At 35.3% G+C, this 25,610-nt stretch overlaps 2 protein-coding genes across 7 annotated transcripts in view; one reads left to right on the forward strand and one right to left on the reverse strand.

Moving 5' to 3' along the window:
• The window catches only part of LOC128227036 (chromodomain-helicase-DNA-binding protein 1-like), a 38,340-nt gene extending 27,641 nt beyond the window's left edge, over positions 1-10,699 (reverse strand). The window contains exons 1-11 of one of the 4 annotated variants that reach the window (XM_052937211.1): positions 10,581-10,699; positions 10,252-10,305; positions 8,062-8,258; positions 7,321-7,555; positions 6,958-7,001; positions 5,296-5,368; positions 4,969-5,030; positions 4,607-4,690; positions 3,781-3,963; positions 2,082-2,221; positions 1,628-1,850 (exon numbers count right to left, since the gene is read on the reverse strand). In XM_052937211.1, coding sequence (XP_052793171.1) covers positions 1,628-1,850; positions 2,082-2,221; positions 3,781-3,963; positions 4,607-4,690; positions 4,969-5,030; positions 5,296-5,368; positions 6,958-7,001; positions 7,321-7,555; positions 8,062-8,258; positions 10,252-10,260 — 1,250 coding nt within the window. In that variant the 5' untranslated portion in view covers positions 10,261-10,305; positions 10,581-10,699. Of the gene's footprint in view, positions 1-1,627; positions 1,851-2,081; positions 2,222-3,780; positions 3,964-4,606; positions 4,691-4,968; positions 5,031-5,289; positions 5,371-6,957; positions 7,002-7,320; positions 7,556-8,061; positions 8,259-10,251; positions 10,306-10,580 lie in introns of all 4 variants that reach the window. The other 3 variants (XM_052937210.1, XM_052937213.1, XM_052937212.1) reach the window with 3 other exon arrangements.
• A 3,909-nt stretch (positions 10,700-14,608) lies between these two features.
• Positions 14,609-25,610, forward strand: part of LOC128228674 (serine/threonine-protein kinase ATR-like) — a 44,381-nt gene continuing 33,379 nt past the window's right edge. For 2 of the 3 annotated variants that reach the window (XR_008259964.1, XM_052940117.1), the window contains exons 1-22: positions 14,609-14,729; positions 15,601-15,665; positions 15,904-15,995; positions 16,423-16,605; positions 16,823-16,993; positions 17,457-17,569; positions 17,730-17,818; positions 18,328-18,445; positions 19,054-19,202; positions 20,114-20,423; positions 20,673-20,794; positions 21,075-21,180; positions 21,402-21,502; positions 21,839-21,926; positions 22,223-22,313; positions 22,875-22,942; positions 23,141-23,222; positions 23,479-23,573; positions 23,717-23,820; positions 24,311-24,409; positions 24,866-24,942; positions 25,298-25,405. Coding sequence is in view for 2 of the 3 variants with exons in the window: in XM_052940117.1 (XP_052796077.1) it covers positions 15,628-15,665; positions 15,904-15,995; positions 16,423-16,605; positions 16,823-16,993; positions 17,457-17,569; positions 17,730-17,818; positions 18,328-18,445; positions 19,054-19,202; positions 20,114-20,423; positions 20,673-20,794; positions 21,075-21,180; positions 21,402-21,502; positions 21,839-21,926; positions 22,223-22,313; positions 22,875-22,942; positions 23,141-23,222; positions 23,479-23,573; positions 23,717-23,820; positions 24,311-24,409; positions 24,866-24,942; positions 25,298-25,405 (2,404 nt within the window). In the remaining variant the exon portion in view is untranslated. The remainder of the gene's footprint in view (positions 14,730-15,600; positions 15,666-15,903; positions 15,996-16,422; positions 16,606-16,822; positions 16,994-17,456; positions 17,570-17,729; positions 17,819-18,327; positions 18,446-19,053; positions 19,203-20,113; positions 20,424-20,672; positions 20,795-21,074; positions 21,181-21,401; positions 21,503-21,838; positions 21,927-22,222; positions 22,314-22,874; positions 22,943-23,140; positions 23,223-23,478; positions 23,574-23,716; positions 23,821-24,310; positions 24,410-24,865; positions 24,943-25,297; positions 25,406-25,610) is intronic. The other variant, XM_052940119.1, reaches the window with a different exon arrangement.

Here is a 25,610-nt window from a genome sequence, read left to right on the forward strand (position 1 = left end):
CAAATTATATCTCTATGTCTCTCAACGAGTGCAGTTAAACAAGAGCTGTCGTAAACTCAACTACGCCGCTTTGACTTATTAGTGAAAACAATAACGATGTAATATTACCAAGTTTGGTCTCTTTATGTCAAACCTAACTAAAATTATTCGATACATAAGGTGACTTAAATGCTGCCCTCCCACCAGCCCGCCCAAACAATGACGCAAGTCATTCAAATAACTTGATTTCCCATTATGAAAATGTGGTTAAGAATATATATGCCTTTCAAAACTAGAAATGTGTCCATAGGACACGGATGCCCCCACTTCGATTTTTTGTCACAGAAAATAAGCCATAATGATTATTCAGGATAATCTGAGGGCCCTAACTCCTAAATGATTAAAGCGATTTCCATGGCTATCGAACTTGATCAAGATATTATGGTCACAAACATGTGTTAAAAGTTTGGTGAGGATTGGACAAACAGTTTTCAAGAATTAGATCGGAAACAATCTTCGGGACGTTTTTTTCAAGTCTTTTTTTGCAAATAAAGGGCCGTAACTCCTATATGACAAAAGCGATTTCCATGGCTATCGAACTTGATCAAGATATTATGGTCACAATCATGTATGTAAAGTTTGGTGAGGATTGGACACATACTTTTCAAGAATTAGATTGGAAACATATATTTTTGAAGTATTTTTGGCAAAAAAGGGCCGTAACTCCTAAATGACTAAAGCGATTTCCATGACTATCGAACTTGATCAAGATATTATGGTCACAAACATGTGTTTAAAGTTTGGTGAGGATTGGACAAACGGTTTTCAAGAATTAGATCGGAAACAATCTTCGGGAATTTTTGCCAAAAAAGGGCCGTAACTCCTAAATGACTAAAGCGATTTCCATGACTATCGAACTTGATCAAGATATTATGGTCACAAACATGTGTTTAAAGTTTGGTGAGGATTGGACAAACGGTTTTCAAGAATTAGATCGGAAACAATCTTCGGGACGTACGTACGTACGTACGTACGTACGTACGTACGTACGTACGTACGGACAAGGGCAACCCTATATGCTGCCACTTTGTGGGGGCATAAAAAATTAAAATAGAATTTAAAAAAAATAAAAATTCAAGGGCCATAATTTGTATTTAGGGTTAAAATGGAGTTTTTTGTTGTAATATGGTCGTAAATAATTTTGAATTTTATTAAGTGCATTGAATGAAAGATATTGAAGTTCTTTTATTAAAATTCCAACTTGCCCTTTACTTTTAACTTGCCCTGTACTTTAACCTAAGTCAATCAGGTGCCATAACTTGTATATAAGGATAATATGTAGTTATGTAACCTCATTGGGAGATGCCCTGAACAATTATGTGAAGTATTAAGTCAATTGAATGAAGGGTATAGAAGTTATTAATAAATATCCCAACCTGCCCTAAAACTTTAACCTAAGTTGCATAGTCAATCAGGGGCCATAATTTGTGTAAAGGATAATATGGAGTTATCTAACCTCATTATGTGATGGCCCTGAACAACTGTTAGTTGGACCCGTGGATACTATAGAAAAAGCCCTGTCAATATCCAAGAATTAAAACCAAGTACACTACTTTGAATGACCAAAAGTATATTTTTTTCATCTTACCATTCATTAATTTCATCCATCTTTTTAATGTAGTTATCAAGCCTTTTCAGCCCACTGAGTTTTTGTTCCCGCAGAGTTTCCTCGTTTTCCCATGTGTTGTGGATGTGGGCCCAGCCCTTCCATTTGATAAAGAACTGTGTTTCACGCTCCGTGTTCTCAGGTAGGGTAATGTTGGGGTTGCCGTTTGCCTCGACGTTGTAGATTGTCGTCTTAGCTCCTGTTGCTGTGAAATCAAACATAACATAGCATTATGAATTATATATCATTTTAATATAGTTTTAGTATTATATATGTTGTTGCTAAAAGATAAGTGAACAATTGTGGATACAAGTCCCGGCAACTGAGCACGCATGTAGCAACTTTGTCAATGTGCGCCAAAAAACATTATCTGCAGTAGTTTTACATTGCCTTTATTAGAAAATAAGCATAGGCAATCATACAAAAAATGACTTACCTCCCTTTTTCCCCTCCCTGTGGTCAAGGATTCTGTCAATCCCTTCAGGGTTTTCATCTTCCTTCACCACATTAACATCGTCTTCCGGGCCCTCGATAATGTCATCACTGTCTGTCGCTCCATCAGTGTCCTCCTTGTAGCTGAAACACACAAACAAAGGGTGTTAAAAAAAATATGCATTCATGCAGGGTTAATCAGGAAATACCTGATTATTAAAGCAAAAACATGCAACTATATTTAGCAACATTAAACTATAGATATTCCTTCCCGCTAAATGATTATCGTTTACACCTGTGAGATTATCATGGCACATTGTGAAATCATTGCCTGATGAAGACGAGCATGTGCGTTCCTTATGTCATTTTCACAAAACATAAAATGGCCAACAAATAGGCAATAATGTACCCAGCAATGCTTTAATTTTTTCGTGGTGCATTTATTTGGAAGCAACAGTTTTTTACATGTTTACTGGAGGTTTATATCCAGTAAAGGTCAAAACTAGGGTCAAGGAAGTGTTTCGTTGAAATGATTTTGTTTAAATGATTGTGCTGAAAAATAGAGACTATTCCAGCGAAATGGTTAGGCTCTTTCTAGGCTTGATCTGCCCTATCTGTGCTCACATAATGAAATAAATATCAAAATCAGCTGATGTTATAAAGAAATATTTGAAGATGTAAACATAAGGTTGATTGTTCAGAACATAGTTAAAGTTAATAATGCTGTTAACTTCATCGTTGTTAACTTTCAAATGGTAACTTCTCTGGAAGTTTAATAGGTGCACTTGTGATCTGCTGTATTTCTAGCAAGATTTTAGAAAACTGTTTCCGCTGTACTACTTTATAATTAAATATGTGAGCGATCATCAAAAAGTGCAAGTTTGAAAGTTAACAACAATGCCGCTAATCATGTTGTTAACTTAACAAAGTTCTAAACAATCGGCCCATTGAAGTCTTATTCCAAAAACACCTAAAAAAAGTTTGCTATTATATTTCCCCTTTTACTTGTTACTTCTTATAGCTAATGTCATTCACTTTTCTTCTTTTTTTCAGCCATTCTGCAAATCAAATCCTATATTGTTCTTAATTTCATTTCCAAAACCAGGTCAAATCATTGACAAATGACAAAACAAATGCTTTATTCAGAATAAGTCAGTGTTGACCATGGGTTTTTGGTTTGCTTATTGAAAGAATCCATGGTCAACAATGTAGTATTCTATAATTAACACTCAGTTTAAACTATATGTTTATTCCCATTTATTACAAATGACCGTCTTGAAGGACTTGCAAATCTCAAAACTAGGCTTTTAAGTAAGTTAGAGTCGTGTTCCTTAAATTAAGCAACAGGCCATGGCAGTTTTAACCATGCCAACCACAAAATGAGTTGTACCTATATGTAAATGCCCAAGTTTGAAATATCCTATTAAAGACATTCATGCCTTAAATGCTTCATAATTTTCAACAAGAGCGCCACAAAGCAAACGTCAATGCTCATCTGTTAATTTACAGGCAAGGACTGGGTTATGGGACTTGCTATACATGTGGGTATTGTCTCTAGCAACATGTGTACAATGTCAATTGAATAGCATGGACATTATTTTCGATATGATGAACAAAACAACCAAAGCTATGACAATACCTCAACTTTTTTCTTCAAAAAACAGACAGGCTAAAATCGTGATCTCTTCCAACCATCTTAATACCTGACTTTCTGTGCAGCCGATCGTTTGGTGTAAGATTTAAAGCTCCGACTGGCCTCGTCATAATCACTCCCACTATCGGAGAAATTGTCACCCTCTGAGCCAGAAGACAATTGTGGTTTTCTTTGCCGGGATACATTTCCTGCAGACGACCTGGCAGGCCGCCCCCGCTTGCCTTTCCGTACCCTGATCAGAAAAGTTACTAAATGTGTTACCTTGTTATTATATGAGCTCTAACCTTTTTTAAAGAAAATTCTTATAAACAATAATTCTGCAAATTCAATATGTTGCCAGCTGGGACCACCTTATCATAATGTTTAATTGATCAATTTTGACAATTCAAGGGCCATAACTCTGAAGTAAATAGTGTGATCTGATAGTCTTATTAAACTCAAGTCGATATCCTTTGTCCATAAACATTGTAAACATGGTTGGTAAAAATTAGTTAACAAGCGCAAAAGCCATCAGTCGTATTTTACTTTCTAAAATAAAGGCTTCGTACAAACTGCCCAAAATGACAAAATTTCCAAAAAATATTATTTCATTATTTTTAAAAAGCAAACAAAGTAAGGTAGTCACAATAGCTTAATTTTAATCATTAATTAACCCAATTGTATACACCTCATTTTAGCTTTGATTATTTTCTTTTTTATGTGACCTTTTCCTCCAATCACATAGTACAAATAGCTATAAAACGCCAAAATGGAAAATCTTTGCCTCTTCCTGAATTGGGCTAAGAAGCCCTTACCATGGACGCATCTTTAACTTTCGCTGATACCTAAACAAAAATATATCTCCATTAAGTAGACTTACTATTCTACTAACTGACCTGTTCACAGCCTGTCGAATGGGCTTGTACCTCTCCGTTGAACTTGCCTCACTATTACTGCTATCACTGTTCCACTCACCAGAACTGAAATATAAAGCAATGATTGAGAACAAGAAACACAAATCTTTAAAACATCAAACAGCATTTAAAACTCTACATAATGATTATAAGTATATATAATTTAATTACTACATGTACTATCAACTCAGAATCAATTCTTTGAAGTCAAGAGGCCAATGTTTAAATAATACTCTTGAATAATAATTTAACAAGGTGAAATGTTTGCATGTGTGTACTGAAAAATACATGGGGAAAAGCACCTTGTTTTAAACATAATCTATTGTTTAAAGCATGAGACATACTTTTTTCTCTGTCCAGTATTTCGTCTTTTCCTTCTTGGCCGTTCCTCATCGCTGCTACTTAACTGAAAATTAAAGGCATTTTGGACCTAAATACATGTTCTCCTGTTTTGCTATACATGTACAAAAACTTTATATTTCAAACCAAATCCATAAAATATAAGTGAAATTCGAAGTCAATTCCCCTTAAAAATTAATGACAAATCTGAAGTAAATCAATTCGCTGATTGATAACTTTATTTGCAAACTGCCTTATTGAACATGATAAATATTATCATGTTACTTTATTTTATTATACCTGCCCAGCCCAAAAGTAACACATACCCCTACATTATATCTGGTTGGTTCCTTCTTGGCCCGGCCTGACCTCCGAACCCCATACAAGTCTGGGTCCTCTTGCCAGAACTGTTAATATACAACAAACCAACATTAATAATATATTCACTTCGCACATCAATAATAATTAAAAATAATAATGATTATAATACATTTTATATATGTAAAAATTATTTATTATTTATTAAATTAACTACAAACAATATCAGTAGAAGTGTGAATATCCAAGAGTCAAATAATTTCCTGACTATTTAACTATATTAAATAGAACTATTCAGTAAAGGGAGACAATAACTGTTGACAAATTTAGGGAATGGCTTAAATCTATCTCAGTCACACACAAATACCTTTTTTCAAATATGCTATTGTAATTCCAAGAATCCACAACGTTTAATTGTATGTACCCAATATGCAGACTACATGTACATAATGTACCTAAAAACTTCAAAAATTATATTTAGTAACAGTGAATATTAAACCCTGACTTTATCCCATTTCGCCCAACCACCAACCTCATATTTGCAAACAAAACTTCAGATAACAATTTCAGTAATTCAATAAAAAAGAAATATAATCACACTACCATTTCTATTTTTAGAAGTTATGACCTTGACCATAAGGGACCATGTAATCTAATTTCATGTTCTATGAGTCAACTAGAAACACTAGCTTCATTTAAAAGGATGTTTGATTATTCAGTCCCAAATGAGTAGCAGTGACCTTGACCCCAGTGACCTTAAATGCAACCCAATATATCTCTAACATAAGCATAAAACTATACAGTTTTTCATTAGATTAGAATGTTTACTGTTCCAATCAGTGATTTAATTCTTTTCTTTTTAAACAGTGGCCATGGCCCTGAGACTTATGATCAAAACTCAAACAAGACCCTTGGCCAAAGAGGTCAATAAGTGTAAGAGAAGAATTTTTTACATCACCAGACAAGGGCAAGCTTCCATGTGATTTATAAAGACAGCCAAAATAAAAACATGTAATAATAATTCAGGGAAGTAGCAATGCCAGTTCTGTGCAATCAATTCATTTCCTGGTTCAAAGCATCATTGCACTTTGCAATCTATCATAGTTCAAAGTTCCATCAAATTCATAGTTGTAAAGTATTCTACACATTTAACTCATATCTCCCTTTTTGAGAAAAAAAATACTAAAATATCTACTGTATTGTTAAATACTCAACATAAAACAAAATATAACCACAAAACAACACTTATAAAATGATGGGGCGGCAACATAAGCCATGCTTGCAAGGAAAATTGCTCTGTCAACTGAGTATAAGATGATATAAACTTGTATCCTGGAAACAACTGTGAGGTTTCATGACATACAAATTTGAAATGTCACGCTATCAAAATCAATTGCAATTGGCTTTTTCTTATCAATTGGACTAGATAAATACATTTAATAGTGATCAAAAGTAGTTTAATACATCCAAATTCGATACATTCTATTTAAATTCGAACTATACATCCAATCATACATGTATTTTAAATACATTTACATTTTCTTTCCATTGACAGAGCAAAAATTAGGTGCTGAAATGACAATCGACATAATGTGACATGCACAATGAGAAACAATAAGTTTTCCACAAGCCATTGTTGCTTCTCATCCAGTCAGGTCAAAAAAATCAATAAACTTAACTTTGGATCACGGCGGTCTCTTTCTCCAAAATTATCGTTTTCCTAAAATGTCAAATTTCACATTTGCTGCATAGAACTACAATGTCATGTAAATATAGTACAACTGTTATCTGATCTTAGGAAAAAAATCACATTTTCAATACACATTGCATGCACATATCCAAGTTTTGCATTACAACTCTTCACAGCAACTTAAAATTTAATCACATGCTAAGTACATGTGTGAAATAAATTAATGACAAAAGCAAAAGTTTTATAGGCGGGTACTAATCACTATCATATGTAAACATTAGAATTACATAATATTACAACATTTCATGTATTCTCTACCAGTCAAAATGAAAAAAAATAATTATCGAACCTCTTTTAATTGCAATATTTCTTCTTTCTTCGGTCTACCCCGGCCCTTTTTGGCTTTCGGCTCATCCTGTGTATCAGAGTCATGCAACCTCAGTTGTGACCCATATTCTTTACTATCTTTCCGAGGTGTGACCTCACCCTCGCTTCCTGAAGCACTACTTCCTGATTTCTCATCGCTACCTGACCCATCAGAGGCTGAATTCTCCGAGTCAGACTCAGATTCTGATCCTGACCCGCTGAAATTAAATTTATAATGTATTTCATCCATGTAACCTTGGGCAGGAATAAATCATTATCAATACCACAACACAGGCTAAGGTAGTATTATAGCATGTCAACTGCATTTGTCATTCATCGTTTTGTATTTAACTATAATAGACACAAGAATTCATGATGCAAAATTATATAACAAAACATCTGATCTTGTCAGTCCCCTAATCTAATTATCACCATGATTTAATAAGGAGTTTAATGGACTATTACTGTGTAGAACACAGTTTCTCCAGGCTAGCTGAACGGAGCATAAACTATGCTGGTGCTAAAGGCTAAAGAAGGAATTGTTGAAGGATATGATTGAAGCTAATTAAATAGTCCATTAAATTGACTAGCTTCTTAAATAATACTGCAAGGCCTAATAATAGTAAGATCCCTTCTCCCCAACCTTGCATTGTGTTACCACCCTATCCTTATTAAACAAACAATAATTGTCAACACCAATGGTTATATAACAAACTCAACTCACCTTGAGTTGTTTGAATTAGACTCGGAGTTGTTTGACACATGATCCTCTTCCTTCACCTTATGTCTGGGCAGTGAATGCTTGTAACTCTCATCATTGTTGTAGTCGGTTGATGGTAGCTTTGAGGTGGTCTTGGTTGGGATGTCACCAAACAATGGCTTGTTGAAGTCAAGGTCTGTGATATCAAGATTGTCTGCTGTCTGCAATCATGTTAAAAGTCTTAATATTATCAATCAAAAGAGGAGCACTGAAACCCCAAAGTATACAAAATATACAGTAAGCACTGTATTCCCTCACTTTAAACAAGTACAAGCAACTGAATTGTTTGAAACCATGACAATTGGTGTTTAATTATTGGATATGTGGCAGTAAAATATATCAGTTTCAAGTTCTTAATTGTTCAAAGAGATATTTTGTCATTCCTGCCTAATATGAGTATTAATAATACAATATCATTGTCTAGAGTCATGAACATAAACAAATGCTTTTTGGTTAATGAATGCTAAAACTATTAGTATTCCATGTCCATCCCGAGTGTCTCTTGCCCAACACAACATTAAACTAAGTTCCAAAAATTAAATTAAATTTCATGTTATAAAAACAATTATAAAAAAACAAAATTATTTGTCTATTAATCATACTATGTCAGGACAATTATTAAAGACATTTATTAACTGCTTTGCTTTTCGAATCAGACGAGTTAGAAAAATTATTGAAGATAAGTATATTTATCAATTGTTTGCTTAAAATCATCATATATATAAGGCAGCAAAAATAAAAATAAATAAAAACATGATGACATGTTTTGAGAGAGAGAAAGGATTCATAGGATGTGACCCGAAATAAAAAGAATAAATAGATAAACATTTAAGAATCAATGAAAAGGCAAAAGCATACTTCAAGCATACCAACAATTGGGTCAAGTACAAAAATGGCTACAATGGCAAAAATTAAGTTATGCAAAGTTAAACGCTTATTAAATTCAAGCTTAATAGTTTAAGGTGTTTTATTTTGATGCAAAATATATAGTAAAAAATCAATCCAATGCCAACCATGATCCATTCATTTAAACAGCATTGAAATCAGCTCAAACCACCATTTTTTTATTTTAAAAATAACAACATACATTCCAAAAGGTCAGACCAGGAAAGCATAACATTGTTTAAATGCTTAAAGAATAATACAATTGATACCACGTTTGGCAAAGAAAATTTGAAACTGCGCAACATTGCTCTTATTTTCTGTATGCCTTATTCCATCTATAACATTTATATACATGTTGTAATGTACATGTTACATATGTTGAGCGTTCTTTTCATTGACCAAAAGATTACCCATTACTATTAAAAAACAACATGAAACAAATGAACACTGATCAACTAGAATTCAAACAACAGAAAAGGTGTATAAAAAGACAAGCATAGAAATAATAAATTGCCACAATTTCTTCTAAGTTCAAATTTGATGGAAATTTGTTTTAAATTATTCTGAATACTCCATAAAACATAGAAAACCCAATAGAGATTGACAAAAGCACTACAAAAGAATCCCATTTTAAATGACCAACAGAAAAGTCAGAAATCAAAGTCTGCGTTCTGACAGCTAAATTTACGGCATCAAAATGCTTCTGAAATTTCTAAGTTCAACATATAACTCAAATTTGTGAAAATGGGCCCCCTTTCAATTTTTTCCATTTAGGCATAGAAATGGTCCTTGAACATTAACAAACGCATTGGAGAAAAAATTATCCTGGAACAGGATCTTTAAAGGGGTATTTTTGGCTAAAATGTGAGTGTTGGTATGACCAAAAATATACAGAAATAAGACATTTACAAGAGGGGTAGGCTTCAATATTTTAAAAGTTGGAGGATGTACATCTATCATTCACATCAAAAAGTAATATTTTTGAAGACTATGAACATTACAGAACCATAAACAACCATAGAAACTGAAAATAACATTGCATTTTCAATAATTCTTTTGATCAGTTTGCAGATAATTTTCAATTTGAAATTTTCCAAGATGGCGGCCTAAGGGCGTGCTTATTTCATGCAAAATAAGCAATTCCTCAATTTTCTGCACCTTAAATTAACAAATTTAGTTTGCCACACTATTGTTTAACACTTTTGACACATTTATTTCGACAAAACATCATCCCAAACTAGAAAAATGTCACATTATATCGATACATACCTTGCTCATTTTGGGCTGGTGAAATTCATCATGGCGGCCATCGCGTCTTGTTCTCTGTGAAAAGATGGAGTCGGATCACGTGTGCAGAAACGTACAAGATGAAAAACGCCAAAAAATAAATTCACAAGTTTCATTAAGAAAAAATACTCAATCAGATTGTAATTAAAGAACATACTTTCAAACGTTTCTCGAGTGCATGCAGTTTTCCGCGTTAAAATTGAGAAAATATTCGTTTACAGTGCATTTTCATTCATGCAATATATCCATTAATTAAACTACAATATTATGTCCAAAATGTAAACAGATTAAAACTGATGCCATTTACTTACAATTAATCCAAACAATGTCAAAGTTTATTGCTATTCTTTAGTCCAAAAGCGAGAGCAAACGACAACAAATATGGCGGCCATTTGCAAACTGATTATCGTAACGCATTGTGGGAAATAATTATGTTCATTATGCTCACCGCCTATAACCGAATTGGAACACTGGTCGCGACATGTGTTTCGAAAGTTTCATTTTTTGTGACAAGCCTGTATATTTGCTAATTGTTGCAATACCAAAATAACGTGTAAAATAAGTGAAGTGTAAAAATCTCAATATACTATATCTTGAATTTGACATCAATACAACTGTACAGCTTGAATATGAAAAATTTCGTACGCCACTACTTGAATGATAATCACTTGCATTTATCACAGACCGGCAGTAAGTCTAAATTTTCAGAAAAAAAGCGACGGGCTACAAGGGAAAGAACTTGGAATAAATCAGTTTGCATTCACGCGACACATAGCAATCAAAGCACTTTTAAAAAGCGTTGAAAGCCATTCGGTCTGCTACGTTTTGTTAGTACAGTCATGTTATTGTAAAACAACTTAACATTACCATCTAAAAATACATGACATCCTTCGCAAAAACGTTATTTTGAAATTACTACTAAGTTGCGTAAACTTTCTTCTTTATATTGCATTAAAGCATAAACTCGTCGACCTGAAAACAATTGCGTATCTAGGATTCATATTGCGTAATTACGCAATTTAAACGCATTTTAGTAACCTGATAACAGATAATTCAGGGGCGGATCCAGGGTTCGCCGTACGAGGGGGCGTACATTAGGGGCCTACCCTTTTTACTTGCGCCCCTCCCTCAGAAACGAAATTTATTTGGTTTAAAGCTGCACTCGATCATAGATTTACCGTTTTTACAACTTTTTTTATTTTTTGTTTTGGAAAGAGCAAATTTTTGCGTAAATATCTTCAAATAAAAAGATGTCAAAACGTTCAATCTGTGAGAGTGCAGCTTAACGTCCCTCCCGGAAGACTATTAGTATTTTTATTTGATTTAGTAGTGCGTCGAACCTGCGTCCCCTGGATTGACAGTCAAGTGTGTTACAACTAGACCAAGGATCCGCCACTACCAACGAATTGTACAAAACTGATTGATATCCTTTTAATAGGCTAGTTTGTTAAATGTGTTTTATCAAGATACTCCGGTTTACCCCAATTATAAAAATAATACTACACTCTCGCGCATCAACATGCCATCGAGAGTGACACATTTATCATAAGCCAACGCAACATCCTTCACGCTCGCTGAACTTAAACCAGACAATGCCATATGTTTAATTTTGAATTGCTTTCAGTGGGTAAACTAAGCCGGAGGTTGTCCAGCACTTCTCAGAGGCACCATGGCGTGAGTGGCTACTTTACAACTTTTTTATATATCACACACACGCACGCACGCACGCACGCACGCATGCATGCACGCACGCACACACGCACGCAGCGGGGTTGAGGGTACTCATCCAATAATTCTTTTTTACAATTTCAATATCTAGTCCGAAATGGTGCATTTTGGACATAATGTATTTCCCATCCCCCTGGAACCCACGTGTTTACCCAATTTTATATGTGGTGAACCCATCCCAACGCCTCAGTGAACACCTTCCTCCTTGCTGTGCTTATAATATTTGCCAGTCACAAAAGCATTCCTTTTTACAATTTGTTTATTTCACATGGGATTTGGAGCTCCCTACCCCGTTTTGCCCTATGTCGTTTTAAGTCGGAGCCAGCGAGTCGGAATAATGGTCCGATGCATTAACAATTGTTCATACACATTCTAATATTTTAAGTTTTACCCCGAATAGAAGTCCAGTGTTGAGCTTACTCGTATATTTGTTGTATTTATCATGAAACTGAAACTACTATATTTGCGGTACATTGGATTTCGCATTCTATCGCATATATATATATAGACACCTAGCTGTGACCACCATAGATATATTATAGGACATCTTAACAAAACTGCTTAACAGTTCCCGCTAAGAATTGCCTTTCGTTTGGGTCTGCTAGTCAGAAGTGTTGTCGAGAATATAATTAATTAAATATTAGATAACAACGAAACATATATAATAATGTACTCGGGTTCTCTTTGGGGCATTATAATATATTTATTACTGTAGATTTGTAATACTTTTGAATCACCTGTGGATGAGCGGTGATTCTTATTTCTTTAATCATCATCATCATCATCATCATCGTCGTCGTCGTCGTCGTCGTCGTCGTCCTGCATGATCAGAGGACAAGGTGCTGTTTGCAAGATGTTTCGTAAGTTTCTGATTTGGCTTAGTTTAACTTGTTTTTGAAACAGGTTTCAAACTTGTTGACTCACATCATTTCGTAGTGGCAGTCCAGTTTTTGTGGGGAGAATGAAAATGGCTTGTCGCCCCTTAATTGCTAACTATATACTGCTACATATCTTCGGACATGGTGTCTTCTATTCTATTCGTTTATGGGTGCCACGGTCTTCCTCAAATATGTGGCCATTGTCTGTCTTCTCAGAAATCACCATCTCTAAATGACTTCTCATCGATTTCTTTCAAACTGTTTCATGATTCGTCTCCGTTGAAATCTTCAATGTCTCAATCTGTCATTGATACTAGATCGTTGTCAAAGGCAACACTGATTCTTCTCAAAGCAGGCACTATCTCGGTGTCATTTATTTCAAGGTCAATTTCTTCCCTTGTTTCTGATCTGACTGTTGTCTCTTTGTACTGACAGGTTGATGGTTCCTTTGCCTTGATCTTAGCCGTTGGTTGGCTCGGGCCACATAATTCTTCAACTGTAGTAACTGTTTCAGGGTTGAACTCATCTCGAGGAACTGTTTCCTCGATATCTTGTAGTTTCTCCTGAAGCTCAGTTTTCACCTCGCTGCTTGCTTCGCGCATTTTTGCGTTCTCATCGGTTAATTTTGCCAGTTTAGCATATCAACACTATCAAAGTCAGAAATGGCAGGAGGTTTTGCAGCCATGTTATTATTTATAGCAAACCTTGAAACAGATGTGTCAACATACATGTATGTCAATTTTACCTCAGTGTAACCTTGTTCCACTGTATGTCAGCGTAGACGGTTGTTTTCGCTTCAGACAGAGTCCGGCCAAATTCAATTTCTATTCTACCATCACGCTGAAGGAACACGTCAATAGCGGCCTTTTCTTCCTCAGGTTCATGCTCTCTGTCGTCGGTGGCCAACCCTGCTGTCCTGCCGGCTATTGGCGAGGACGAGGGCCATGCGGCCCTACCCAGGGCGGACTCCCGCTGCTGTTGTCCCATCAGGGTCCGTATTACAGAAGGATCTTAAGAAATATTTGATATGATTTAACTTAAATGTAAATATTAGAATTGTTATTTTTCTTGAAAAAAAAATATAATTAAAAAAAAAAAGTTTCTATATATTAATTGCAGAGTATACACTAAGCATAACACTTTCTACCGGTGAAATAAAACAGTACGTTAACAAAATTGTTGAATTTAAGGAAAATGTACAATATTTCATAAAGATGCTTCTGTAATATGGACCAGGTCATTTATGACGTTCATCAGACTTTTGACAAGGCTCAAGTTATCCTCTTCGCCATACCGGAATAATTATAGGCGTGACATGCATTTCCTCGAGAGTGTAGACTCGAGCCACGAAAATGTCACCAATCTCTCAGCATTTCTGGTTGTGGCAGCCTGGTAGTAAGATGCTGCATTTCCGGTTTTAGAACTTGATGAACAGTTGATTCAAGCCACGAAATATCTCCCAGATTATTCTTTCAACTCTCTCAACAGTTCTGGTGGTGTATGTTCTGGTGGTGGAGATGGCGCAAGTCCTGTTTTGGGACTGACGCGTGATTCAAGCCTCGAGATGCCACCCAGATCATTCCAAGACTATCATCGTTTTTAATTTTTTTTAAACAAGTGAGATTTTTGGAACAAGAATGAACCATATAACTTTCAAAAATTAATTAGGATGAATGCAGATTCCGCATTGGGCGCCGACTGCTCGCGAACCTAATAAAACTGTTGACTGTTGACTGCCTCAAACTATCCCGCGAGAAACTTTGTGAACTTTTTTGCATTTTATTATTGATAATTGACAAAAAATGGTGACAGCACTAATTATTTTGCTGCAATATCTATGATTATTCTTTGAAGGTAAAATAACTTCCAACTGGTTTCTTATCTAAAGATATGATACATTGAAAGTATACCAGTTTTCGGATAAAGCTTAGCATGATACTGCACTTCGGACACTACTTCTCTGTTTTTATATGCGAACCAGTCATAGTATTTACACAGCTTTATTTCAATGTTTTAAAACTTTTGATCCAAATCATGCACTATTCTAATCTGTTTGTGTTTTTTTAACTTTGAACAATAAAAAATGTATACAAACGAAATTTTAACTTGCGTTTACGGACAGACTGTTGACGTTGCTTCGTAATATATCAAGTGATTGTAATTAGCACAAGCCCGCAAGCCTACACTGGGGAAATGCCTTCAGGGCTTGCTAAAATTCTGAATTTTATATAGCAGGGCTATTCCCCCGGAATTCATACTCATTCCCTGGTCCCCCGCTGGGCGGAGCCATATCCCCTTGTATTTAAAAAAAAATAATATATATATATTGTTTTATTTATCTTTTTAAAACTAGCGCAAGGTTGACAGTGAAAAGAATCGATAATATTATTATGCATATTATGAGTGTGTAGAAGACCATGATGACTAAGTCCAAAAACTATTTTAATAAGAGTGTTTCTGTTTTTATTCTTATATCATAAATGTATTTATTGCCCTAAATTTCGCTGCGTAATAAAACAAATTTGATTTAATATCAAAATCCCTTGGAATGGAGACCAAAATACCCACTGGAAGCCTCTAAGAAATATGGCATGTATGAATGAGTATTGGCTACATGTATTTTATTTTGTTAACGTTATATATTTATATATGTCTTAAGCCTAGCATACAATGTCACAATTAAGTAGGATATGTTTCATTTTAAATTTAACATTTTTTTTTTTAGATTGTCATATGAAAGCCCTGTTTCACAATGACAATGTTAGCAGAAAGTGTGGAGTTCATCAACAAGTATGTTGCTATTTTCTATTCTTGTTTTATAATTGTACTATTTTGCTTTTGATTAAAATAAATAAAACATTACTTTTACGTATTATATTTTGTAAGTAACTGTAACTTGTTTCCAAAGTATAGAGTTAATGTGAGCTTGACAAACATAAAAAAATAGAATGACACATAATATGCACCTTGAATTAATGAACATTTTTATTTCTCCTTTGTTAAGTTATATTATTTATGTTTTTCCTAGATTCCGAAGCAATAGCGACAATTACAATGTATATCAATGCCGAGCATTTCTTGGGAGATTCCTGGAGAGCTATTTGTCAGACATTTACAAAGGTGAAAAACTCATTGTTACATGTATATGTACATTGCAATTTGTTCAATTGGAGTATGTTGTAAATATTTTGGATGAGAATTCCCTGAACCTATGTAAGTTACATTAATTCAAGTCTATGCTATTAAATTTATTTAAGCTTAATTTTGAAAAAAAAGCAAATGAATTCCTCTTGAGTGTTTGTTTCTTGAGTAAAAACACTCCTTTTAGAGAATGTTGGAATTGAACTCGCAACCTCTTGGGTGAGAATTGAGCACCGAACACGACATATCACTAGACCACTATTGCTATCATCGTCATGACAGTATTTCTTGAATTTTCTGGTAGAATGTTGAAATTGTGAGAAAAATAATATTAATTAATGTTACATATATGAGCTAAATTTGATATTACGTCAGTAATCAATGATGTAAATCAATATTTTGTCAGTGTCTGAGTCCTTAAAGTCATGCGGCTCTAACAGTGAGTACACGGCGCTACTACAGTTCTGTGAGATATTCCTGGAACAGCGGAGGGAGGTTTTCATTTCCCCACCCCTACACACCACTCCTAATACCCCACCCTTAAACAAGCCAATCAGCAACACTGTTGATGAAGAATTCCTTACACAAAGTAGGTTTAATTTTATTCTCTTATTTGAAAAAACATGCTATAGAACAAGTTGATGTATTTATACTTAATATGTTATCTCTATTGTCATATTTAAGTTTTGTGGTGAGGTAAATCTTATTCTCAAAACAGAGATTTTTTTAGATGATTTTACAGTTTTTGATTGTTGGTCATATTCATGTTTATGTCACTGAAGTGTTCTGATCTGATGATATTTCAGGCTACTTGCGATGGTATTTATCTCGAATCCTGGTGTTGCTGGGCTACACAAGTTGCGAGGGGATACATGGGCGTACAAGGGAGATAATTGTGCAACTACTGCAGGCCATCAAGTCACGTGACGTGTACTACTTTGCACAGATACTGCGGGAAATTGTCCACTGCATTATTGGTACTAGTGAATTATTTGTTTATAGGTTACGGTAGAGTTAAGATTACTTTTACATTGCAATGATGAACAAGTACCATAAGCTCTGTAAAACTTTATCTAGTATGCTGATGAACATTTGCACAGTTTTAAAACTAGCTATTCACATGTGATTATGAAACCATTAAAATTCCTTAGTGATAATCAGTATTAACTATTGATGAAGCTCCCAAGTGAAGATTGAACCACAGACCCTCAGATCCATTGTCTGACACGCTTAATAATCACCCAGCCATGGCGACCGAAGTTTAAAGCTGTCTTCACAATCAACCTTAAATTAATTAGCGTGAACGAATTAGGAAACAGACTTGAGTGTAATTCTATTAACTATTAGCTTTTATCATCAGAAACAAGCACAAAGAAATTCGGATGAGCTAAAACCTTTGAGGCTGAATTTTAAACATTTATCTAACACTGCCTGTTACAGATCTGGTCGAGATCAGTGAGCAGATGTTCGGAGGGAAACTGGAGTCAGCCAAGCTGCAACGACTGCCTGTGGACATGGACCTTGTGTTGAGGAGTCTTCAGGAACCAGCTGAGGTAGGACACTTTGTCGTAAAGTTTGCAAAACTTTATTAGTGTACTGATGGTTCATTTTAATCATAGGTATGTATGACTTATGGTACCAATAATGAAGCTTGAAGTAGAAAAATAAAGATTTTGCACACCCAGCCAATTGCAATTTTTGGACACATTTTAGCGGTCAAACCAGTGTGAAGTTGTACTGACCCCTGCACAGCTGAATGTGGATGATGTGGAATATTGTGAACAACTCCAGCTTAACCTCACGTAAGAAATATTAATGCAACCTCTCAATGATAATCACACCCTTAATTTTCATGATACAAGGCAATTGGTTTGTAAATGAATATCTGAAATGTGCCTTGACTTTGTGTTTTGAAAATTGTCCATCTTTTGAAACATTTCAAAAAAATAAATAGATAACAAATAAATTGCGCAAATATCAGAGTGCCGATAAATTTCAGCATTTATCCTGAAATCTGATTGAGAGCTTTCAATTTAAAACTATTTGTTAATTTGTGAATGTGTTTTCCTTGGAATTTGCATTCAAAATAATAAGTAGTATCTTGAAATGGATATAAATGGCTTTTTAAACAATTTTATGAGTCCTGCTTTGAGTTGGAAACCATATACTCTTAACTTAATTTTAGGATTTTCAGGATCATGATTTTTGGTATTTTATCGTCCCTGGTGATAGAGTTTACCAATGTTGTTATAGAAATTGAAAGGTTTAGAAACTGTTTCTGTTCTTTAGTGTGTTTCTTTCTATTCTCCAGCAAAGTTCTATGTGACATTGGCTATGACCTAGGTAGTTTCTGCCCCATCATCGAGGCTCAAGCGTTACTGGAGAGCCTGTGCTGTCAGCTGGAGATTGGCGAGGTCAGCCTGAAAACTGTGAGTCATAAAACTGAGATAGGGGCACCCTTTAGTTTAAAATAAAATCAAATCAGTCCTTTCTCATAACAGTAAAACATTCAACTATAAAAAAATAGTTTTAAGGCCTGATTCCTGTACTACAGTTAACCAGAAATGAATCCTAAACTTGCAAACAACAAGCCTAAAATTTTAGATTATAAAGGACTGAAACCACCAACAATGTACAAACCCATTAAGCATAATTACTTTTTACCATAATTGTTCAAATTCAAAAATTCACAATCCATTTGTTTCTTTTAAGTGAAAATTGATCATGCAGAATTAAATTCTTTTTTGTTTTCATTGCAATGTGCATGTAAAGCCATGATTTGTGAAATCATTTCGCAATAATGCTGGAGTCCTTGCATCTGGTTGGTGTGTTGTTGCGTTCCTCTTCCAGTGTCATGCTGGACATTAAGCTGTATGATTATTTCATATGACTGTATGTTGTATACACGTGATTCACAATTTTTCAGGAGTCACTGCTGCTAGCTGATGTGTTGTTGCATTCCTTTCATGACAGACAATTAACTGTGTGACTTTTTCCTTGACTGAATCGTTGCACATGATTCGCATTTTTTTTATAGGAGTCTCTGCGGTTAGCTTGTGTGTTGTTGCATTCCTGTCCCCGCATCATCACAGACATTGAGCTGTGTAACTTCTTCCTTGACTGCGTTGTTGCCATGGTGAGGCTCCTGTGCACGGGACTGCCACTTGTGACTGACCTGAAAGACAGGTTTGTGTGGAAAGTTAATATTCACAGTTTATCACAAACTGATCAGGGCCAAATTTAGAACCTAGTGAAATGAATGCCTCTGGATGAAAGGCTTTGTTTAAATCTAAAAAAATATTTTAGTACTTTTCAAATGTTTATCTTAAAGTTTAATTACACCAGGGCAGCCGTCCAATTTCAGCCCCAATCTCAACCTCAAAAAGATATTTTCCCTAATTTTGTTACGAAATACCTCTTTAGTTTGTTCTGTTTGTGAAGATTGTTTTTTGGATAGAATTAGACAAAAATAGCCAAGCTATATTGTTTTTTTTGCCTGCAATATGATTTCATTAAGATCCAGTTATTAACCAGGTTTTCACATAGTGAAACCTGGTAATTAGTACAACATAAATTGTTGTTCGGGAGGGCAGCTGGGCAGGCGGCGTCAAACTTACCTATGAAACTGAATAACTTCAATTAGGGTTGACATATCTTGACCAAACAGGGTATTTAGGAAGAGTTCATTGAGACCTTTCGTAGGATTGCGTTTGGGGCCCCTAGGGTCAAGGTCACTGTTACTAAAAATAGAAAAAAGGTTGAACCTGAAATTTTTTAGTTAGGGTTGACATATATTGACTAAACTTGGTATTTAGAGAGAGTTTATGGAAGCCTTTCATTATGTGAGGTGCCCCTGGTATCAAGGTCACTGTTACTAAAAAACAAAAACAAAACAGTTGAAACTGAATTTCACAATGAAGGCTAAAGTTCTCCTTTCAATCATCGAAAACCTGGTTTCGTTGCATTATGGCATTTCTTGTTACTTATGTTAATGTGATTGTCTGTATGACACAACAATTCACTTACACTTTAAGAATAAGAATTATTTGTGTATCATTGGAAATCCTTGTTTTTATATAGAATAAATTATTTTACAGTGACCATAAGAAGTTTGAGCACAGTGCAGCTAGTGTGCTGCTAGAGCTGGTAGCCCTTAGTACTGGCGAGTTCCCAAACCTGGGGCTGCGGGGCCTGGAGCAACTCCTGGAGGGGCTCGGGGAGACCCTGCAGGAGGAGGGGCTTGGGCGACTTAAGACGCATGGGCTCCGGGCAGCCCTTGGTTCCTTAATGGCCAATATCCTTGAAACCCTACCTACCCAACACCAACTGAGCTTCATCTGTATGCCCCACCGGAGCAGATTAGTGAGAGCACTCACCAATGAGATCGGCACCTCAACAGACTTACAGGTATTGTTAAATGCCTTAAAGAACCTAATTTTTCAAAGGTATTCATATATTTCAGTTCTATCTGTTTATATAAAACCAGTGAATAACTGGTTATTGTATTTTTGATAAAGATACAAGTCTAGTGATGTAAATTAATATAAAGATCTAACAAGGCATTTCTTTTTTTTGCCCATCGTTAATGCGAGTTTTGCATTCACATGCAGGTACTATAGATATGACTTGATATCAAAATGTCCATGTTGATTCCAGTACCTGGTTGGTTGTTTGGTCAAGGCTGTCCTGTGTGAGCTAATGGGGAACCAGACAAGTGTGGAGGGGATATCTCTCTTCCACAGTGACACACCTAAAGCTAGCGGAAATGCAAGAAAAAGGTAATCATTTTAGTTGCCAAGATTTCTATGTCGACAATTTTGAATTTAAATGGTAAAAAAAACTTGACCATTTAGTGTCTGAGTATATTAAAATAAATCAAATAGGAAATGCTGAAAAATGATGTACTTTTAATATGACTGCAGCTTTTTATCATCAAACTTATGACATCCAAAAGAATATGGTTTGATCCACTTTGACAAGTGAATGGCACGTATATGTACATGTATATGATGCTAAAAAGTTTAGGTGACAAAAACTGCCTTTAATATTACATTGCAGGAAGCTTGATGGGTCTGTGTTGTTGGCGCCCAAAGTTCCGAACAAGAGTAAGACATACAAGATATTGATGATGAAGCTGCACACATTCCTCACAGAAGAAAACCAGGTGCCAAACTGCCTGTGTTTAACAATTTTAAGCATATTTGTGGATTTCCTTGGCTATCAATGGTTTGAATATGGAAATGTGAGTGAGCACTGCTCACTCATACATTGCTGTAGTAGGATGTTTGCGCTGCCATACTTTATGTGCGTACCTTACCGGTGAGCCTCAGCTGGGGCTTTTGGAAGCTTATCAGTCACATTCAGTAATAGTTGATCCTTTTGCAGGTGGATGTGAGGGCAGTCGAAGGAGTACAAATGATTATAGAAGTTACCACTTGCTGCATCAATATGTGCAGACAAGAAACTCTCCATCCTCCAGTGTTAAGGTTAATACATTTTTAAGAGCCTTTTTTTACCTGTTCAGGCCTTTTTCTATGAACAATATAAAGAATTGTATTGGAACAGTAAATTTTGTATGAATAACAATTTTTTGTTACACTTATCATTTAATGTACACTAAATCATTAATTTACACAACACTGGTTGTCATTCAACGAAAAGAGTTATACTCACCAATGGATTACATTGACCACCTTGGACAAACAACCTCCGATAAGTGACTAGGAGAGCTAGGGATCCCATTCGCGTCATGTTTATTATAAAGCTATCAGTACATTTTAAAATTTCCACTTGCTGTAACTTCTTTTTGTGTATTTGATCAGGCCACAGAAGGAGTATAGTGAGTTTGGATCGTGGTTGAACAAGGAGCATGTTAATGACTTATGTGGCTTCATGTTCACAACACTACAGGTAGGATAAACTACTAGTGAAACGTAAGCCACCTTTGTAAAAAAAAAATATTATGAATTTTCACAACACAAATGTACTTTTGAAGCTGAATGTGATGTATTTCAACTTGACAAAGTGAAAGTTGTTTGCTTCTGTACATATATAATAGTTCCAAAACTCATATGAATATCATATATAGTGTCTTAACACTTTTAGGGTATATTTTTTTCAATTCACTAGTCATGCTAAGATGATAACCATACTGTAATTGATACTTCATAGAAACTTTTATAAGCTAGACTACTGTTTGTTTTCAGTTTGCTGCTCAAAAAGACCTTCCTGCAGCAGATGTCACTCATGTTTATCTAGGGATTCTGAAAATTATTGGGGCACTTCTAGCTGTACAAGGTATCAGTTGCTTAGCTTAAAACTTCTACAATATAAAGTGCCGCCTTTGTGGCATGGCAGACACATGGTGGTTATTTTGTCCATAGACGTTGTCATCGGTGTCACATTTTTTGTTTCCAATCAATAATTTTTGAAAGGAATGACTTGTTATAGAGTTTTTACACATCGGTATTCACATTGGCCATGATCAGTAGATTTTATAGCCAGTAGGTCAAAGGTCAAGGTGACCTTTTCTTGAAAAATAGTGTTGGGCTCTCTCAACAGGCAATACATCTTAATTACAAAACTCTAGGTCATTCTCAGTTTCTGAATGCATCAGTCTTGAATAATGATGGTTGCCCAAGTTCCCCATCACATTAAAAAGCTTGACAGCTCCTTTATCACTGAATAAAACTACTATGTGATATGTTTGGGTATAAACAAGTACTCCAATGTTTCAGATTGAAGATATATGTATTATACATGTATGGTTAGAAGTCATTGATCTCATGCATTAGTAAAACTCCATTATAATTGTAAGACTATAAGTGACTACAAGTGATAACAATGCGCTAATTTTAGATGCAGCTGAGTTTGACGCTGAAACGAATCAGACATTTGGATGGATGGCCTCCCTACCTTGGCTTTTGGTAAATTTTAGGAAACATTATAGCTTGCTTGTCTACAATTTTTATTTTAAGTTTTGGGTGATTTGAGATTAGATTTGTTCCTTCATAAAATTAGAGGGAAATAACTAATCTGATCTACAATGGTTTTATGTACTAAAATGTTTAAACCTACAACTATTGATGTCTTTTGTACAAGAACCATTTATATACATGTTTCAGAATGACCCTTCTTGGGTGGACCTGAAGCCAGCCAACCCCCGTGGAATTGTCAAGGTCACTAACGTCCTTGCTCCTAAGCTCGGTGAGTTGCGTACTTAGTATCAGTTTTCTGATGTAAGTGGTGTCAGGTGAAGCTTAAAAAAATGATTAAAATTTGAGACATTAAAGACAGTTTGCATGGAAAGTGTTATCATAAACATGTATCACTTGGTGGAAAAATGCCCACATCTCTTTCACTTTCATTTAACATGTGACAGTTTTGTAGCTATAGTCATAACAGTGTGACAGGGATTTAGATAAAGATTATTGAGTTATATGAGTGTTTTTATCTCCCCCAGATGAGCAATGCAGTGCAGAGTGTGTGGGTGTTTTGGCCCTGCTGCCCAAGGATGTGGCCCACAAGTGGAGGGTGCACATCTTCAGGCAGGCTCTGGTAAGGATACATTGAATAAAGCTATATGCTATTTGTACTGAATAACTCTGAAATTTGTTCACCTTACATTAATCTTGTAGCATTTGGTTTTGTGCTCATTGCTGTTTATTGCTTTGACCATTAAACTCATATATATTGGACAGTGTGATGGTGGCAGCTTGGTGAAGGTGCGGGCCATCCAGTCGTTTCCTAACCTACTCTACCACCTCGGACCTAATGCCAACCACCTTGTCTACGATCTCCTTCAGTGAGTAGAGAGCTCTCTAACTTGTGTCCTTTTTGAGATGTCATAAGAAAGTATCGCTGGTGGGAATCAAACCCACAACCTCTTGTCTGAAAGGTGGACAGAGTAGTGGACACCAATACCACTAGACCATATAAGCATTTTCTGTTATACATGTTAACCCTTGTATTATATGAAAATAATTTCGGCATTGTTCAGAGCTAAAGCACCATTCCAGACTTACAGAAAATTTATGTAGTGATTATCTAAGGGCTATTCCAGTAAAACATATAGGAAGGCAGTTATTTTCCTAGTACATGGGAGGGTGTCTTTTTCCCTAATTTGGAACCCCAAAGGGTAAAGTTGCATTTGTAGGGGGGGGGGGGGGGTATAATTTAAAAGTGCCTTCCCCCAGTGGTTTATATGTTTAAATGGAATAGCCCTGACTGAATGTTCATGTTGGTAATTGGTTTACAAATATTTACATGATACTGTTGCTGTATTTCAATTGTAGTTCCTGTGTTAGCGATGGGTCAGACGATAAACAAAAGGCTCTGGCTGGAATTGTTGGTCATCTGGCATGTGTTGTCAGTAGGAAGGCCATCCTTAACAAGTAAGTGTCTATCATAGTTTTTCTACATGTGCACTTACGTACATGTATCTTTTGTATGCCAGTGCTTTCTTTAAAAGCATGGTGTGTTTCAGTGATCTGTAAATGATATTTTCTGGGTGTTTTTTTTTTTAAATCCATTCAAGTTTTTTGCATGTTAAAGGACATGCACAATACTCCAACTGATTCAAGATTTCTTTTGGGTCTGATATGTCTTGTTTGGATGGCTAGGTATGGTTGATTGATTGATGTATTGATGTAATTTCTGATGTGTCAAGTTTGGTTGGTGCAGTGAATATTAATGTAGTTACTGTCCGATATGTTTAATTAGGTTGGCATAGATAGTATTCATGTAATTCATGATAAGTCTAGTTTTGAAGTGATAGAGAGTATTCATGTTTAACTTACTTGCTTATCTTCTATTGATTGTTTCCCACAATACATGGTTTCTTATTTCAGGAGTCCCGTTGTCAGTTTGGAGAGGCCGATGTACACTGCCATCTCTGTTGGCTGCCTTTCTTGTGATGGCTCTGATTGTATGGACCCTTTGTGTTACTTCAGTTACATACATGTACATTTCAGATATAAAGAAATTGAAGGCTGTTATGTTTAAAAATGAATCATAAAAATGTTTGGAATAAATAAATAAGCCTATGTTCAATGCACTTACATCTATACCACTAGATCACATTATCATTTATTGTTAGAAATATAAAAAAATTCTGAGAAGTTTTATGAATATTTACCTCTGACATTGTACACACATAGTAGGTTCTTTTTTTCCTTTCTAGAGGTTTACATCATGATTACTTGGTCTCTGTCTGGGTTACTTTCTTATAATTAATGGCTGGTTGCTACCTTTTTATGATTGCCATTGTTTGTGCTCCTCAGTGGTTGATGTGACAGGCAGTCCTAGAGAGCGGCCACGCCTGGTAGACGCCAACATGTTCCTGCCATTTATGCAACTTGCACAGTCAGACAGTGTGCATATACGCAAAGGTAAACATTTGTGATTTACATGTATGCATAGGAATTTTAAAATAATGGTAGTCAGCCATATTTTAACTGTAATTTACTGATTCATTCTCAACCTAAAATATGCCCAGGTCAGAATCTGAAAACAGTCTCTGATACCATGAACCAACTGATAAATCATTTTATTACCCAAAATAAATAAATATAATTATTTATATCCAGAAATAAT

This window comes from Mya arenaria, chromosome 3, assembly GCF_026914265.1.
Source record: "Mya arenaria isolate MELC-2E11 chromosome 3, ASM2691426v1".
In the NCBI taxonomy this organism is placed as follows: domain Eukaryota; kingdom Metazoa; phylum Mollusca; class Bivalvia; order Myida; family Myidae; genus Mya; species Mya arenaria.